At 43.8% G+C, this 16,643-nt stretch overlaps 2 protein-coding genes across 2 annotated transcripts in view; one reads left to right on the forward strand and one right to left on the reverse strand.

Annotated features, from left to right (window-relative positions):
- The window catches only part of LOC121635255 (NLR family CARD domain-containing protein 3-like), a 1,000,352-nt gene that overhangs the window by 611,627 nt on the left and 372,082 nt on the right, over positions 1 to 16,643 (forward strand). The window lies entirely within an intron of this gene.
- LOC121635303 (tetraspanin-7-like) lies at positions 817 to 15,971 on the reverse strand. Its single transcript, XM_041978439.1, has 8 exons — positions 15,826 to 15,971; positions 9,307 to 9,495; positions 9,018 to 9,092; positions 8,846 to 8,941; positions 8,401 to 8,556; positions 2,559 to 2,642; positions 1,151 to 1,222; positions 817 to 1,071 (listed from the first exon to the last, which is right to left on the reverse strand). The coding sequence occupies exons 1-7, from the start codon at positions 15,904 to 15,906 to the stop codon at positions 1,154 to 1,156; spliced, it is 750 nt and encodes a 249-aa protein (XP_041834373.1). The 5' UTR covers positions 15,907 to 15,971; the 3' UTR covers positions 817 to 1,071; positions 1,151 to 1,153.

Genomic DNA, 16,643 nt, shown 5'->3' on the forward strand with positions numbered 1-16,643 from the left:
CCAGCACTCGGAGGTAGGAACATATCCCTCCTGTCCTGGTAGCTCAGCACTGGGTCCTGGTTCAGTTCAGGATCCAGTAGAAATGGTTGCTGTTAGTTTTTAAAGCACTGAATGGTTTCACACCTCCTTACTTATCAGAAGTGTTAAAATCCACCAGCCCAGCAGATTTACGTCCTGCTGGTCAGCATCTGTAGAGACGTCTCGGTCCAGGTGAAGCGGTGGGGGGTCCGTCCTTTTCAGGTCCAACATGGTGGAAAACTCTTCACCACGCGCTACACACTCACATCAATCTGCCTCTGTTCAAGGCCAAGGTTCAAGGTTTTAATGTGTTTCGTACTTTTAGTACTTTGTGTCATTAGTTTTAATCAGTTTTGTGCTTTTACTTCTGTTATATTTCCTTAATTTTAATGTGTATTTGTATTTATTTTACTATGATCAGGTCAGGTGCTATAGAAATAAACTTTGACTGATTCATTGATAATACATTTAATAAATAAAACGCTCATCCCAACGTTCCTCCATGGGGTTCAGGTCTGGACTCCTGTTCCCTGAACCACTCTTCCATAATCCATCCCTAAAATAAAATAAAAATCACATCAAAATGATCCATCTAACGTGAGCTGTCGCCATAAAGAAGAGGACTTATTACCTTGTGGCCACAGTTTCAGCCTCACTCTGCACGAACATGGAGCATGTGGCTGCAGGTCAAATACTTTCTATCAATGTCACCAGACGGGCGCCGTAGATAAGAACTAAAGCATGAATCTGAGATTAACCAAACACTCTTTTACTCAGTTTATCAGCACAACACACAGCTTCACTTCCACTGAGGACATTTATTTCTCACGTCAACCAGTAAAATCTTTTAATCCACACTGAACAATCCTGGGCTGGGATCCATTTAGCTTCAAACATTTAGCTTCAAACATGACTTTTAACAGTGAGAAGTCCGTCAGGTGTCAGCTGTACTCAAGCTCACAACAAACCAACCCACTTTAAATCACAACTTTAAATTAATACAAGAGGAATGATGCAGGGCATGTTTCTGTAGGTTTCCATGGTGACATGAATCTGAAAAAAGAAAAGAGCAGGTAGGTCAATCAACAGGAAGTCCATATAAGGCAGGTGATGAAATGAAGCGGGAAGTCACCTGTCAGACCATCTCGTACTGGTTGGCGTTGATGAAGTGAGACAAACAGCAGGCCAAAGACATCCCGATCACCTGACAAAGAGCAGATTTATTTTAGTCCTGACTCGTCTCCCTCTGTCCTGCCACCATGCGGAGATAAGCCACGTTAGCCAGCATCCTGTTTTCTGTCTGTCAGACCGTCCCATCTGTGCTGGTTTTTAACAGATGAAACTAGAGAAACGGGAACAAACGATGTGTCTTTGACAGAGTGATGATATGGTTTATCTGCAGTTCTGTGGTCTAAGCCGTGTCTGGTCGAGTGGACGTGGACAGTAGGAGGCGTCTCTAAGGCAGTTAGCTGAAGTTTGGACTAGAATGCTAATGCTGTTCGAGCGCTTGTTTGAACTGAGACCAGCTAAAGCTAAAGCTCCCAACAATGGAGCACCAAAAGCTGCATGAGAAAAACTGTTCAAGGTGTGGGAGAACCCATGATGGAGCGTGTCCCACGAGAGGAAAAGACGAAGCTCGTTGTACAAACTGCAGACATGGCTGCTGATGCATGGTTTCTAGGATCCATCTCAGCTGGTGTAGGTCCTGATGAGAACTAATCATTCACAGATAAATGGCACTGCAGTACGACTGAGAACGGACACAGGAGCAGACATTACTGAGATATCCGAGCATACATCTTAACCCGCCCCTGCGTCCAGACCTGGAAGACACCAAGACAGTCTTGTCCAGGGGGCAGCTTGTTTGCAAAGGGTTTGTGAAAGGAGGGGTCAAGTAAACATTCTGGGTCTATGTCTGCAGTCCTGGTTGTGGAACTGAAAATGGAGCCCCAGCCTGATGTGAAACCATATAGCTTGCTACTCCACCCGAGACGGAGCAAAGGTTTTCTCAGATTGAGAAGAAATGCCGTTCCAGTGTATGGGCATGGGAGAGGTGTAAGGTATGAACAAGGTATGGAAACCAGTTTACAGACAGACCACAAACCACTGGTTCCACTGATAGACTCTTATGACCTGGTCAGAGCGCCTGTGAGGCGTCAGCGGTTACTGATGAGACTGATCGAGCTGGGAGCTTCCAGCTTGTTATCAGTGGACAGGTGAAAAGCTGCATCTCTGATGGGATGGGGCTGCATTAGTGCCTATGGCGTGGGCAGCTTCCACATCTGTGAAGGCATGAGTAAACGAAAAAATAAAGACGTTCAATTTTATGAAATATTTCATTGTTTTTTCCAACTAAAGTGGTCTTATGACGTAAAAACTCAGCTTGATATGTGTCTGATCAACGATAGTTTACCGATGATGATCCTGCATCGTGTGGCTTAAATCACTGCTGCAAACACAGAGATGTAATAATTTGTCCACACAAGGCAAATTCCAGTTTAACGCCTGCAGACGACGGTAAAAGAAAAGCAGGCTGGTACCTGAGAGAAGGCGATGCCAAACGTAACTCCAGCGATGATTCCCATGTTGCCCTCGATGAAGGACACCACCAGTTCATAACAACCCTGTAGACACATGGAACGTTCAGCATCCGTCCGTCCATCTGTCCATCCATCCATCCATCCATCCATCCATCCGTCCATCCGTCCGTCCATCCATCCATCTGTCCATCCATCCATCTGTCTATCCATCCATCCATCCATCCATCCATCTGTCTATCCATCCATCCATCCATCCAATCCGTCCATCATCCATCCATCTATCCGTCTATCCATCCATCCATCCATCCGTCCATCCATCCATCCATCCATCCATCCATCTGTCTATCCATCCATCCATCCATCCATCCATCCGTCTATCCATCCATCCATCCATCCATCCATCCATCCATCCGTCCATCCATCCATCCATCCATCCATCCGTCTATCCATCCATCCATCCATCCATCCATCCATCCATCCGTCCATCCATCCATCCATCCATCCGTCTATCCATCCATCCATCCGTCCATCCATCCATCCATCCATCCATCCATCTATCCGTCTATCCATCCATCCATCCATCCATCCATCCATCCATCCATCCATCCATCCATCTATCCGTCTATCCATCCATCCATCCATCCATCCATCCATCCATCCATCCATCCATCCGTCTATCCATCCATCCATCCATCCATCCGTCCATCCATCCATCCATCCATCCATCTGTCCATCCCTCCATCCATCCATCCATCCATCTATCCGTCCGTCCGTCCATCCATCCGTCCATCCATCCATCCATCCATCCATCCATCCGTCCATCCGTCCATCCGTCCGTCCGTCCATCCATCCGTCCATCCATCCATCCATCCATCCATCCATCCGTCCATCCGTCCATCCGTCCATCCCTCCATCCATCCATCCATCTATCCGTCCATCCATCCATCCATCCATCCATCCATCCATCCATCCATCCATCCATCCGTCTATCCATCCATCCATCCATCCATCCATCCATCCATCCATCCATCCATCCATCTGTCTATCCATCCATCCATCCAGAACTGAACTTTTCTTGCTGCTCTGCTTTCAGCAGTTTTGTACATTAACTTTAATTGTGCAGAAAAATGACACCAATGTGGAAGAAACAGCTTTTATACTCTGACAGCTGCATTTGGGTCAGAAACAGTTTCTTTACACAAACAGGACAGCAGGGGGCGCTGCTGCACAGCTTATAATGCTGAGGGTTGATCAGTGGAAGCTTTAAATAATAAAATAAAATAAATCTCTGAGATGAAGAGCAGAAGAATAGGCATGAAAACCAGATTAGGTTCAACGGCATCATTTCAGAGAGAAGTGTGAAGAGAAAAAAAGATAAAAAATAAAACAAAAAAAAACTATTGTTTTAATGCACATTTAATAACTTTTTGTTTTAAAGGAAAAAATGTACTTCTGAAAGTCCAGGGACTGAATAAACGCAGCTGTACAGACTCACCAGAAGGGGGCAGTATAAGCTATGAGGGACAAACCGAGGGACAAACTGAGGAACAAACTGAGGGACAAACCGAGGGACAAACTGAGGGACAAGTTGAGGAGGAAGCTGGAGGACAGGCTCCAGGACAACATGAGGAATATGTGGATTGGGATGATCACGGGCTACGGGGGCGGGGCCAGACAAGCAGCGGCGAGCTAATGAGCTGAACCACCTTAAAGGCTTAGCTAACAGCCTCCTCCCACTTCCTCTCCCCAGCCCCACACACTCCCAGCTTCCAGTACTCTCCCACATCCTCACCCACTCCTCTGTAATAAACCTGCAGGACTCATCCCCCCATCACCTGCCGTACCCTTTCACCTTAACGTCTGGACACCCCCCCTCTCCTCCACCTCCCACGGATGACCGATCCGCCTGCCTCTGGGACTGCTGAGCAGGTGAGGAGGCAGCTGGAGAGACTCCACCATCAGAGAGCACCATCCAGTTCTCCAGCTTCTCTTCATCCTGAGTCTGGAGAAGGTCCCGGTCCGCTGGAAGACGTTCTGCCTTGTCCCCACATAGTCCATCCTGTTTGAATGACTATCGAGGCGTCGCTCTCACATCTCATGAAGGTGTTTGAGAGGCGGGTCTTAACCTACCTGAGGCTGCAGGTGAGACCTTCACTCCACTCTGCAGGTTGCCTACCAGCCCCGTGTGTGGGTGGATGATGCTGCCATCTACCTGCTGCAGCGGGCCCATTCACACCTGGATGGTGTCGGCACACGGTGAGAATCACTATGTTTTACTGGTCCAGTGCATCCAACACGTCCAGCCTCTGTGTCTGGGTGACAAGCTGCGGGGGACAAGCTTGTCCACCATCTCCTGGGTCACTGACTGCCTGACAGGTGGACCACAGTTTGTCCAGATGGGCAGTGTTCTGTCTGGCAGGGTGGTGAGTGGTGTGGAGCTCCACAGGGGACTGTGCTGGCTCCACGTTCAGCTTCACCAGCTCACTCCACAAGACCAGAGAGTTGGTGACTGACTTCAGGCGAAGGAGGGCAGCTACACAGCCGCTTTGCATCCTGGGAACACGGTGGAGAACTATAGGAAGCTGGGTGTGAACATGGACTGGACTAGAAGATCAGCAGCCTGGCTGTACATGAGTCGACTCTATGAGCTCAGATCCTTCAGCGTGTGCAGCAGGATGGTGGAGATGCTCCACCAGCTCTGTGGTGAGCAGCAGACGAGACCGGATTCAACAAACTGATCAGGAAGCTGCTCTGCTATCTATCATGGAGAACCCAGACCGGCCTCTCCACCATGCCGTGGACAGGCCGAGGAGCTCCTTCTCCAGGAGACTCCTCCAGCTCCGCTGTCAGGAGGAAGCTGAGATCTTCCAGCAGCTCCTCTCTGCCAGACAGAAAGTCCAGACTCACACAGGTGAGCTCTGCTTCTTCCTGTGTTAACTTCTAAATGCACCACCAGACTCAGCCCAGTGGGGGACCGGTCCTTCCAGGCTGCTGCTCCACCACAGAAACAACATGCACCACAAAACAGTGGGAATGCCGGAATACGCGGTTGTTTTTCCTGCTGATGGGACCGTTAAAAGGGTTCAACCCGCCTCTTGATCGGACTGAAAGCAGATCGGATCAGCTGTGGAGACGGGACATGGCTCTTTGAAGGGAGCCGGATTTTGAGGAGCCATTCCTTTCAAAGAGCCATTAAAAGATGGGCTGGTTCTTATTTGTATTGTTTTAGAATTCAATAAGGGGTACCTCATTTTTTATCGAGAAAATACTGACTGGTAACAGTTATAAGGTAAGGTTTGGATCAGAATAATTCAAACCTACACACCTAACCAATATTTACTCTGTAGGTGGGAATTATTCTGAAATATTGGTCATAATTTTATTTGCCTTGTGCTTTTATTGTAATCATTAAATAAAGTGGCCCAATAACCCCGTGCTTGGACAGTGAGATCACCATGTTGGATTTTCTTTTACCAAAAATCTTTGTGGCACAATGAAAACTAAGCAGGCTACGATTAACTTCCATGCAAAACAACTTTACTCAAAAATTTTCCACATATGGACATTTTAATAATGTAAAAAACCCACAATATATAAGAAAAATAAATGATTTAAATATGCACCTATGTTTAAAAAATCTACTATACAAGATAAAAAATAGGAAAAATATAAATAAGAATGAACCATCTGTGTAAATTTTAGCAAACGTTTTGAATAGAGTCTGTTTCTGAACCACAGAAGCATCATGTGAACGGAGCTTGTTGGACACCAGAGTCCTGTGATGGCACACCGTTCATGTTAAATCAGTGGGGTTAACGTATAAAATGAACGGCTCAGAGCTGCCATTTGGTTCCCATCGTTCATTTAAAAGAATCGATTTGTCCATGAATGTCACATCTCTGATCAGCTGACATGTTTAGATGATGCATTTTTATTCTGACTGGACATTTGATTGGATTAAAAATGCTCCATGTAAACGCAGCTATTGTTCCAGAAGAGCTGTGGTTTGTTCAAATGCAGCTTTGCCAACTTAAGCCGTGCTGCCATGTTCTTTTTATAGAGAAGACGCTTCCTCCTGCAAACAAGCCTTATGTGTTCAGTCTCTTTCTAATTGTACTGTCACAAACTATAACATTTGACATGCTAACTGAGGCCTGGAGAGTCTGAGATGTACTTCTTCAGATTCTCATGGTCTGGTCTTGTGGTGCGTTCCAGTTGTTTTGGAATTCTAAGCGGCCAAGAATATGTGACGTCATTACCAGGTAGTTGGCGTTCCAGTTGGACCAACTCAGGAATAAATGGACGCCTCCAAAGCAGCCAATTTGTGAGCCTCTAGAAAGACGTATGACACTAGAAAATCACAAACCCAATGTAAAAATGTCTCCATGAGAACAGCAGAACAACGTGATCATCAACAACAACAGTACAAGTGGTACTGGGCACAGCCATCTTTAAATCTGGATTCTCAGGGTCCTCTGAAACTTATGAGTTTCCTGCTCAAAAAAACAAGATCAATTTGTCATTTCTGGGTAAAATTATCCCAGAATTCCGAGTTCCTGGAACGCACTGTTGAGCTGAACTTGGTGGGACATCCAGTCCTGGGAAGATTAGCAGCTGTCTTCAATGTTTTCTACTTCTGAATAATTCTTTTCTCTGCGGAATGATGGATTCCAGATAGTTAAGAAATGACCTTATAACTGATGATGATGAAGGAATCATTTAGGCTCAACCCAAAACTGTCGGTGGACGATCACAATAATGGTCAGAAAGAGACAAACAGAGACACTGCAGTAGATGCCGGTGGTCTGTGTAGCTATTAAATACACTGTGGCTTCTTCTTTCATGGGCTGCACATCAGCTGTACTGCTCAACACTGCCCCTGTGGTTTCTGGTGGTACTGCTCCGTATTCTCCGTCCGTCAATTATGTTGACTGACCAGTAAAACCAAAGCTATGATAAAAACATTCTTTTTCTGTGTTTATTAGGTCACGTTTGGTGCAGGAAAAAAACTATAAAAATGGACGACTATAAGGAAAGTGCACGCAAGCAAGAAAAGAAAAAGTCTCAAAAATCCAACACCTCCTTTTCCCATTGGAGCAAAAATGCACACCATCAACCAATAAAAAACCTTTTCGTTGCTAAGGAAGTTATGGGAGTGACTAAAATCAACCAAAGACAGGTTGAAGTGCTGCCTCCTGGTGGACAGGAGGACTAATGTCCAACCTGTGATGTCCTCTCTCTCTTTTAGTGGATAGGAATTGGTGTTTGGAGCAGAACAAATAATTTATGTGGGATCTTATGTCGATAACTGATTAAAAAACACCCGAGGCATTTGCTGCATTTTTATGTAAATAGTTGTTTATAACTTTGTTGTTTACAAAACCTGTGTAGTAGTTTTTACAAGCAACTATTTATCTTTGCATTCTAATTTTAAAAAATTATTTGTTACACATTTTTGGTTTTCACACACACACACAAAAAAAACTAACTTATTCCTACTCAAATTTCTTTTCTGTTATTCTAGCTCTAGTGTGTTAATACAGGATGTAAAAAAAACAAAACAAAACTGTAAAATCACATGTGAAGTTGTGCTGATAAAAACAAGACAGGCGAACTGTTTTAAATGTGAAATATAAAGGTACAAAAGTAGTCAAATAGTCAGTTATACCTTTGACCCCAGAGGGTTAATTCAAGTGGAAGCAAAGGGATGGACACAGTTTTTTTATACACTAATTTTGACTTTTGGCTCTGTTTTTGCTTTTTAATACATCACAAGTTGTGCTGTTGATTTGAAAGGAGTGTACCTCCTTTGTTCTCATGACTGTGTGTGTGCTCTCCTGACCTCTTTGTAGACTTTTCGAGCAGCCAGAGTTGTGTTCTTCAGATCAGCTCCGCTGCAGTCAGAGAAACTAACACAACAACTAGCGGGAACTCCACCAACAGGAAAATACACACTGTTAAACCAGCTGGTGAAGTTATACACTCCACAGCAGTGTAGCTGCAGAAACAAACACAGAAAACACATGACACAGAGTTTCAAGGCTGCTTCTGGGCTGTACAATCATACACGTTAACTAGAGTGTCATCAGCATATGATCAGATCTGTGGGCGTGATAAAGTGCGTTGTTAATTTAAAGAAGTGGTGAGGACACAGATCCCTGTGGAATGCCTGTAAGAAAATGATCAGTTCCTCTGTTAATGCCCAGAATGTGTAAGAAAACAAGAGCATAAAACTGTTAAGATAAAGAGGTAAAAAAGGAATCGATAATGAACAACCTGATACTTACTCTACGCTGGACACCATCCACAGCCAGACTCCTGTCATCACGTCCATCATACTTCATCACTGCTTCACTGTACGTAGTGAAAAATGTTCCTTTAATCTAAAAACATGCAGAAAACCTTCAGTATTGTTTCAGTATGAACAGATCTACTGGATTAAAGTTAGATGTGTTTGACCTCATGGCGAAACACGAATCCGGAGATTCCTGCGATGAGTTCGGTCATGAAAACCAACGACAGAAACACAGCATACTGTGGAGAGGTCAGAGGTCAGAGGTCAGAGGGGAGGATGAGCAGCCAGGTGTCTTGATGTCTATCCATCAACGTGATCGCTTACAGATTCCTTATCTAGCTTCTGTCACACAGCAGTTCCTATAAACTCATCTGAAGTTAAAGGACTTCAGCAAGACTTTGTGAACAAACTAACATTAAACCTGAGAACAAAAACAAACAAACAAACTCCCACCAGTTTAAGCATCCAGGGGCGCCCCCTGCAGGTGGCAAAGCAGCCGAACAGTCCGAAGAGCACGATGGCGGCACCAGTTCCCGTCAGCACGTAGGGAGCGTTGGAGGGGCCGTTGGAGATCAGCAACATGTAGGGCCCCAACATGAACTTCCACCATAAGCCCACCGACAGCAGGACCACACCTGTCACCTGAGGGGGAGGGGCCACGCATCAAACTGTCAGCCAATCAGCAAACTGTACATCTTTGTCCTTAAAATTGACCAAGATGTTTATATTACTTCAGGTACATGAACGTAGCATTCACACTGAAGTTTTAAATGTACAGATGGTATATTACAAATAACCACGAAGGACAAAAAGAAAAGATAAAAAAAAACACAACATCCAAGAGATTTACTTTATTAACTCTGACATGAAAACATAATCACTATGTCAGCGCATGCTTTCTGTGTTATAATACAGTATAAGCTTACAGTTATTGAAAAAATGTAGGCACAATATATATTTTCTACCTTCTAATTAAGTCCACATGTACATGACACATCTCTGCAATAATATTGCACATTCTTTATGTTTTGTTTTAGAAATCAAACACTTTCAACCTCAACATCTCACGCTGTCATATTACCTGTGTAGTAAACAACCTCATCATCATGCAAAATGACTTTATAAAAGATCTGCCACGTAAAGAACCCAGAGATTTCACTTTACATTTACAATCAATTTATGATAAAAAGTGAACTTATAAATAATCTGAACACTGAGGATTTTCTTTCAGCTGTTTCCTGTTTCCTGTTCATGACACTGAGTTGATGTTTCCCCAAGAAAAGTCTGAAAGTTCTTTGTTCTGTGGAAGATCAGCATCACAGAAAGCACTTAGTCTGTAACAACAGAGGGCTGTTCAAGGTTAACGTGACATGTAGTAAAAGCACTTTGAGTGGTCCACCTGACTAGAAAAGTGTTATATAAGTACAATCCATTTACCATTTACTGTCATCATGTAAAATGAGCTCAGCATCACCAGACCTCCGATTGGTTGATGGAATGAGAAAAGTGTCCAAATGTCCGAGTCCACCTGAACATCTCCTGTAGAGATAACGACCTCCATCCTCTTGGTCCTCCACCTGACATCAACCCCAGATCATCAGTCTGGAAATCTGCTGCTTCTCTTCACACGCTTGTCTTTCTATGTTTAACTGAACCAGAACCAAAGTTCCAGCATCATCCCCTCGTCCAATCAGATTGATGATTCATCACATTCATCCAATCATCTACAGTCCACGACTTCGTCTCCACTGGAAGCTGCTTTTTTGTCACTAGACGTGTTTCCATCACCCCTAAAACTGCACCAAACCTAAATATCACAATAAAAAACCAGCAATGGAAACACCTGCATTTTGAAAACCTCTCAAATATCACTAAAAGTTTTTACGCTCTCATGAGGTTTTTCAGACGTGTAAATATAAAAGTATATGACAAAAGTGTAATGGAAACACTTTTTTTCACATTCACACATCCCTGGACATGACGTAAGAGGTCATGTGACCAGTTTATTTCAAATAAAGATGGCACCGTTACCAGAAATCTTTTTACAAAGAAAAATATAACCGTCATCCTTGATAGCTAACAACAGAGAAATGCTGAGTTTTACAAAGAATTACAAATCTGCTTCCTCCTCAAAGGGTCTTACAGGGCGAGATTTTACCAGAATAACGGCTAACGCGCTGAACCATGGGCTCAATATTAAGCCATAAAGATGTTGCAGTAAATAAGTGTTTGCACATAATTTCAGTCTGTAAATCCGCTGGTCTCCCTGTAAAAACAACCTGCCTGAAAAATTCAAGTTTGCACATGTGCAGAAAGGATCTGTGTGGCTGGAATAAAGATTTGTATTTGTGGTGAAAAAAATGTTCTTTAGTGAAAACCATGTTCACAGCACAAAACTGCATCGAGACTCTGAAGTTGTGAATTATGTGGGTATCTTTAAACACCTGTCTGATTGGATGGTGATAAAATCAAACTATCCAATCAGAGAACAGACAGCCTGTGTTTTGTGTAAAATCTCATCCATGGATTCAAACTTCTCTCACATAAAGTTGCTGTTTAGGTTTTTGATTAACTGATCTGGACCTCTGACAGTCTGTTATTTAATTCTAAACTTTGATTATAGGTTGAAATGACTAGATTAAAATGTTCTATCTGCATCAATTAAATGTTCTATTTTCTTTTAAATCTTTCCTGTTACATCAGATTTCTGCTGTTTTTTATTTCATTATTATTATAATTTAATAGAAAAGGAAATCTATGCCTAATCTGCTTCGACATGGGTCAGATATTCAGTTCAGAGGGCAAATATTGTGTTAAACTGGAATGTGTCCTCTTATAAAGTCAAAATTAATTTAATAAATGGGGTCTGACCAGCGATCATTTGCCAGCGCTGGTTCTCTGTCCTGCTGCTGAGACTGCATCCATCACTGTTCAATACGTCCGATTTTACTTCCATCAAGTCTGACAAAGACTGAAATTATAACATGACCAACACTTATTCACATAATTACACACCATGATCCTCCCATCAGCTGTCATGGGGTCTGTTTTCATCAATGAAATCACGTGTCACACTAACTTTTGAGCCCACCTTAATCATCCCTTTATCACGAGAAAACAGTCCTCGCTACTTTGAGATAAGAAGAAAATGAAGTTTTTATCTTGAGATAAAAATTAAAAACACAAAGAACGGCCGGTAACAGCCACTCTCAGCTTCTGTACGATGGTGTTGTTCATGCTGCTCACCGTTGCAGCAGATGGGCTGAATCATGAAGAGGACGCAGTCAAACAGTGACTCAGCACATTACTGCACGTCCACCTCAACAGTAAAGCGACGAAGTGACAAGCAGATGGGAAAAGACGTGATCGATCGATCGATCTATCTATCTATCTATCTATCTATCTATCTATCTATCTATCTATCTATCTATCTATCTATCTATCCATCCATCCATCCATCCATCCATCCATCCATCCATCCATCCATCCATCCTTCTATCTATCTATCTATCTATCTATCTATCTATCTATCTATCTATCTATCTATCTATCTATCTATCTATCTATCTATCTATCTATCTATCTATCTATCCATCCATCCATCCATCCATCCATCCATCCATCCATCCATCCATCCTTCTATCTATCTATCTATCTATCTATCTATCTATCTATCTATCTATCTATCTATCTATCTATTGGATGTTTGAAAGGAATTATTTGGTTAAAACTCAGATTTAGTTTGTTGTAAGTTGCTGAGTCAGAAAAAATGCAGCTTGAATAAGTTTTATACTCCGTTTGTTTAAGTGAATAAACTCAAGCAAACAAAGTTCAGCCTCATCAGGACTGTTTGTCAAGTTAATGCGGTTAAAGCAGGTTTTTAATTAAAGCAGCTGCAGGATGAAAGACGGAAAAGACTGAGAGGAGGTGTTTGATTTGTACTCCTGGTCGTCCCTGATGAGCATTTCAAACGGAGTCAAGCTGTGATGGTGAAAGACTCTGGAGGCCATAAATCCATCTGTCAGCTGCAGGTCGGAGGACGTTTGTGTTTGTGCAGCCTACAAACGGATTGAGCTGTAAGAACAAATGAATCAGTCCCAAACGTTTTAAATGTCACTGATTCAGCAAGTCAGGAAACCTTTCATTTGAGCCTTGACACCAGATCGTGTGTTTGTGCTGTAGACTATAAAACAACCTGAAGTCGTGTGCAGTAAAACCAGCTTGGTCCAAACAAACCAACAGATTTTTATCCATCTGAGCTGTCGTCATCATCATCTGACTCATTCAGAGACCTGGACTCAGAAACAAGCAGGACTGTCAGCAACAATCACAGATGATGGGAGAGATCTGGGAATATGGATCTCCTTTTAGCTAAATAACAATAACACATCTTGATATTGTTTTCCTGTGATGGAATAACAGAAATACAATGAAGACACCTTCAGCAGGCTGTAAGAGCTGCACATGCCCTCTGAAATCACGTAACATGACGAACGAGCTTCAGGCTCTGTGTCAGAGCTGGTTACCTTGGCAACGCTTCACAACGAGAGATATGAAATAGTCCACATGAGTCCTTCTTGAGAAAAATGTACGATTTTAAGGGTAAAAAAAAACATTCAAGTATTAATAATTGATTTAATATTTATTTCTTTTGTAAGTGACCATGCTATAAGTGGGATAATGCCCTTCGAGAAATTTATGGATGACGCGGAGGCGTGACCGTCCAACGCGAAGCCGAGGACTGTTCCTTCCGCGAAGGCCATTAATTTATGATAATGGACACCTTGCCCAGCATTGTTTCTTACTTAAAACCATGTCAGTGGAGGTCAGGGAATGATCAATTCCTCTGCTATAGTGTGAGGAACTTTAAACCAGGAAACTGCAAACTACTGCAAGCTGCTTTAGTAAAACAGCTCTGCTATTTACACCAGTTGAGTAATTTTTTTCTAAAGTATGACAGTTCCCCTGGACTGGCAGACTGGGGTGTTGCCTCCCTGGTAAGGTCTATTCAGGGGTACCGGAGAGGAGGGTCCGTCGGATAGTCGAACCTCGGATTGAGGAGGAGCAGTGTGGTTTTCGTCCCGGTCGTGGAACAGTGGACCAGCTCTACACCCTCTTCATGGTCTTTGAGGGGGCATGGGAGTTTGCTCAACCAGTCTACATGTGTTTTGTGGACTTGGAGAAGGCATTCGACCGTGTCCCCCGGGGACTCCTGTGGGGGGTACTACGGGAGTATGGAGTGCCGGACCCACTTGTATGAGCTGTCCGGTCCCTGTACGACCGGTGCCAGAGCTTGGTCCACATTGCCAGCAGTAAATCAGAATCCTTTCCAGTGCGGGTTGGACTCCGCCAAGGCTGCCCTCTGTCACCGATTCTGTTCATAACTTTTATGGATAATATGCATTATGCACGCATAATATGGTCCGTTTTCAGGGAGCTTATCTATTCGTAGCTTGGCACAGAAGACGGAGCAATACCACCGGAAATCGCGGGGGCAGTGCTGAGTAGAACAGCTGGCATGAGACCAGGGAGAGAAACAAACCAGAGAAAAAGAAGAGAATCGGGAAGGGGGAAAAAAAGCAGAAGCAGAATCTGCTGCTGTTTATACAGCTGTATAAACTGCACTAGGTTTTGAAGAAAGACTATATGCGGATGTTTAGGGTGTGTTGGAATAAAGCGATTTAGCGATGCATTACTGCTGCCAACCTCAAACTGACATCGGCTTGTGGAAGTAAACTCTGAACTGAGCGCTGTCCACTAGTGGAGAAACTGACTTAACAACCATGGCAATGCTAAACATGAATGGAGGAGGAAGGAGTTCAGAGTAGAGCCGCTGATCCTCCACATCGAGAGGAACCAGATGAGGTGGCTCGGGCATCTGGTCAGGATGCTTTCTGGACGCCTCCCTGGTGAGGTGTTCCAGGCACGTCCCACCAGAAAGAGGCCCTGGAGAAGATCCAGGACACGCTGGACGGACTACATCTCTCGGCTGGCGTGGGAACACCTCCAGATCCCTCTGGATGAGCTGGTGAATGTGGCCGGGGAGAGGGAAGTCTGGGTTTCCCTGCTTAGGCAGCTGCCCCCGCAACCCGACTCCGGATAAGCGCAGAAATGAAAACTTTTTTCTTTTTCCTGGGGCCACGAGAACTAACCCTTTAGTTCTGGGAGTCCTTGCAGCTTTTTCTCAACACATCGGCTGAGCAGAACTTTCTTCTCGTGGGACTCTGAGAACAATTGTGTGATTGGTCAGACATTTCAGAGACCCCCCCCATCAACGCTACCGCCAGCTACAGCTGACCAAAGAATGACAACAACAAGTAGGTCCAGCTGTAGTATGGATTTATGGCCGTGTCCTCAGCCCACATAGCTATGATGTTTTGGTATTGTGTGCATGCACAAAGGGCATAAGTATCATGTCCCACTGTGTACGATGAAATGTTTGAACACCATACAATACAACGGTATTCCAGCATTTGTCGGCATTGGTTAGGGACTGGGCAGCTAAAGACCAGAAATCTGAATATGGCATTAGTTGTTAGAAAATATCTTCAAAAACATCCACTGCAGACTACAAACAGGACCAAGCGATGAGGCATTAGACCACAACAAGAGCTGGACCATAAGGTCTGAAAACATGTGGTGTTCAACTGCTGGAGGTGGGTTTCTTCATTATCATGTTGGTGTCAGAGCTGCCTCCTCATTCCTCAGAGTCCAGATAATGACCCTCTGACATCTGAACACACACTTTCACTACTGGTGAAGACACTTTATATTTAATTCAACAAAACTTAAACACCTGCTTGATTTGATTCATCCAGATCTGAACAATACGAACAGTACATGTTTAGCATAGATGAAGACAGATGAGTCTGATCTTCATGAAACAGGATTCTGCATCAGAAGAGCAAAAGTAAAGCTGCTCTGCTTCCTCTCTGATGTAGGAACTGAGTCAGAAATGAAGCTTTTTCTCACCCAGAAGATGAAGGTGTAGATCAGAAGCAGCAGCTTCAGGCAGAAGATCACCGGTTTAGTTTCCATCCTCCTGGGAGCCATAATCCGTCTGACTGAACCTGGACTCCCTCCTCTTCCTCTCCCTGAATCCGCTGAGAAAGAGTTGATGAGGAAGATGCAGGGAGTCAAACAGCACCCTCTGCTGGCTGAAACATGCAACTGCTCAACCCAGCAGATGATGATTTTAGGACATTTTGTGGCTAAAACCTGACCTGAAACTTTCAGTTGGGTGTCGTCACCTGTAATTAAAATAAATTTTTGTCAAAATCTGCTCAGTAAAACCAGTTCAGGCCTTTCATCTCATTACAGACCAGTTCCAGATCACTCTGAGTCATAAATGGTCTGAACACGTGAATATCTGTTTCCTTTAACCGTGGCCAGTGTGGTTGGTGGATCCACCACCTCTGTGTTAATTATGTGGTGAGAGTGTGAAATATGGGGGTCACATGTTTGTACGTGCACGCCTGCTTCACTCGTCTTCATGGAGATCTCTGCTGCAGCTTTCTGATACCTTTTCTAGGATTATGTCTGAATTTCCTCCCAGAAAACAGACCTTTAAGAGGCTTGATGTAATAATCAGTGCACAAGTCTTTGCAAACCTTGTGATAAATGGTGAATAAAGTACTGGTGGAAAACTCAGCTGTGCTGGTGGGCCGCTGTCTCAGACTTTCCAGTGAAGACATCATTAACAGATGAAATGATCACAGGAAGGTGAACTTTACTGACTGGATCTGTACGTCTGTATCTGTTCTGGTTTATTTTCTACAGGATTTTTCCAG

Source organism: Melanotaenia boesemani, chromosome 24 (genome assembly GCF_017639745.1).
Source record: "Melanotaenia boesemani isolate fMelBoe1 chromosome 24, fMelBoe1.pri, whole genome shotgun sequence".
In the NCBI taxonomy this organism is placed as follows: Eukaryota; Metazoa; Chordata; class Actinopteri; order Atheriniformes; family Melanotaeniidae; genus Melanotaenia; species Melanotaenia boesemani.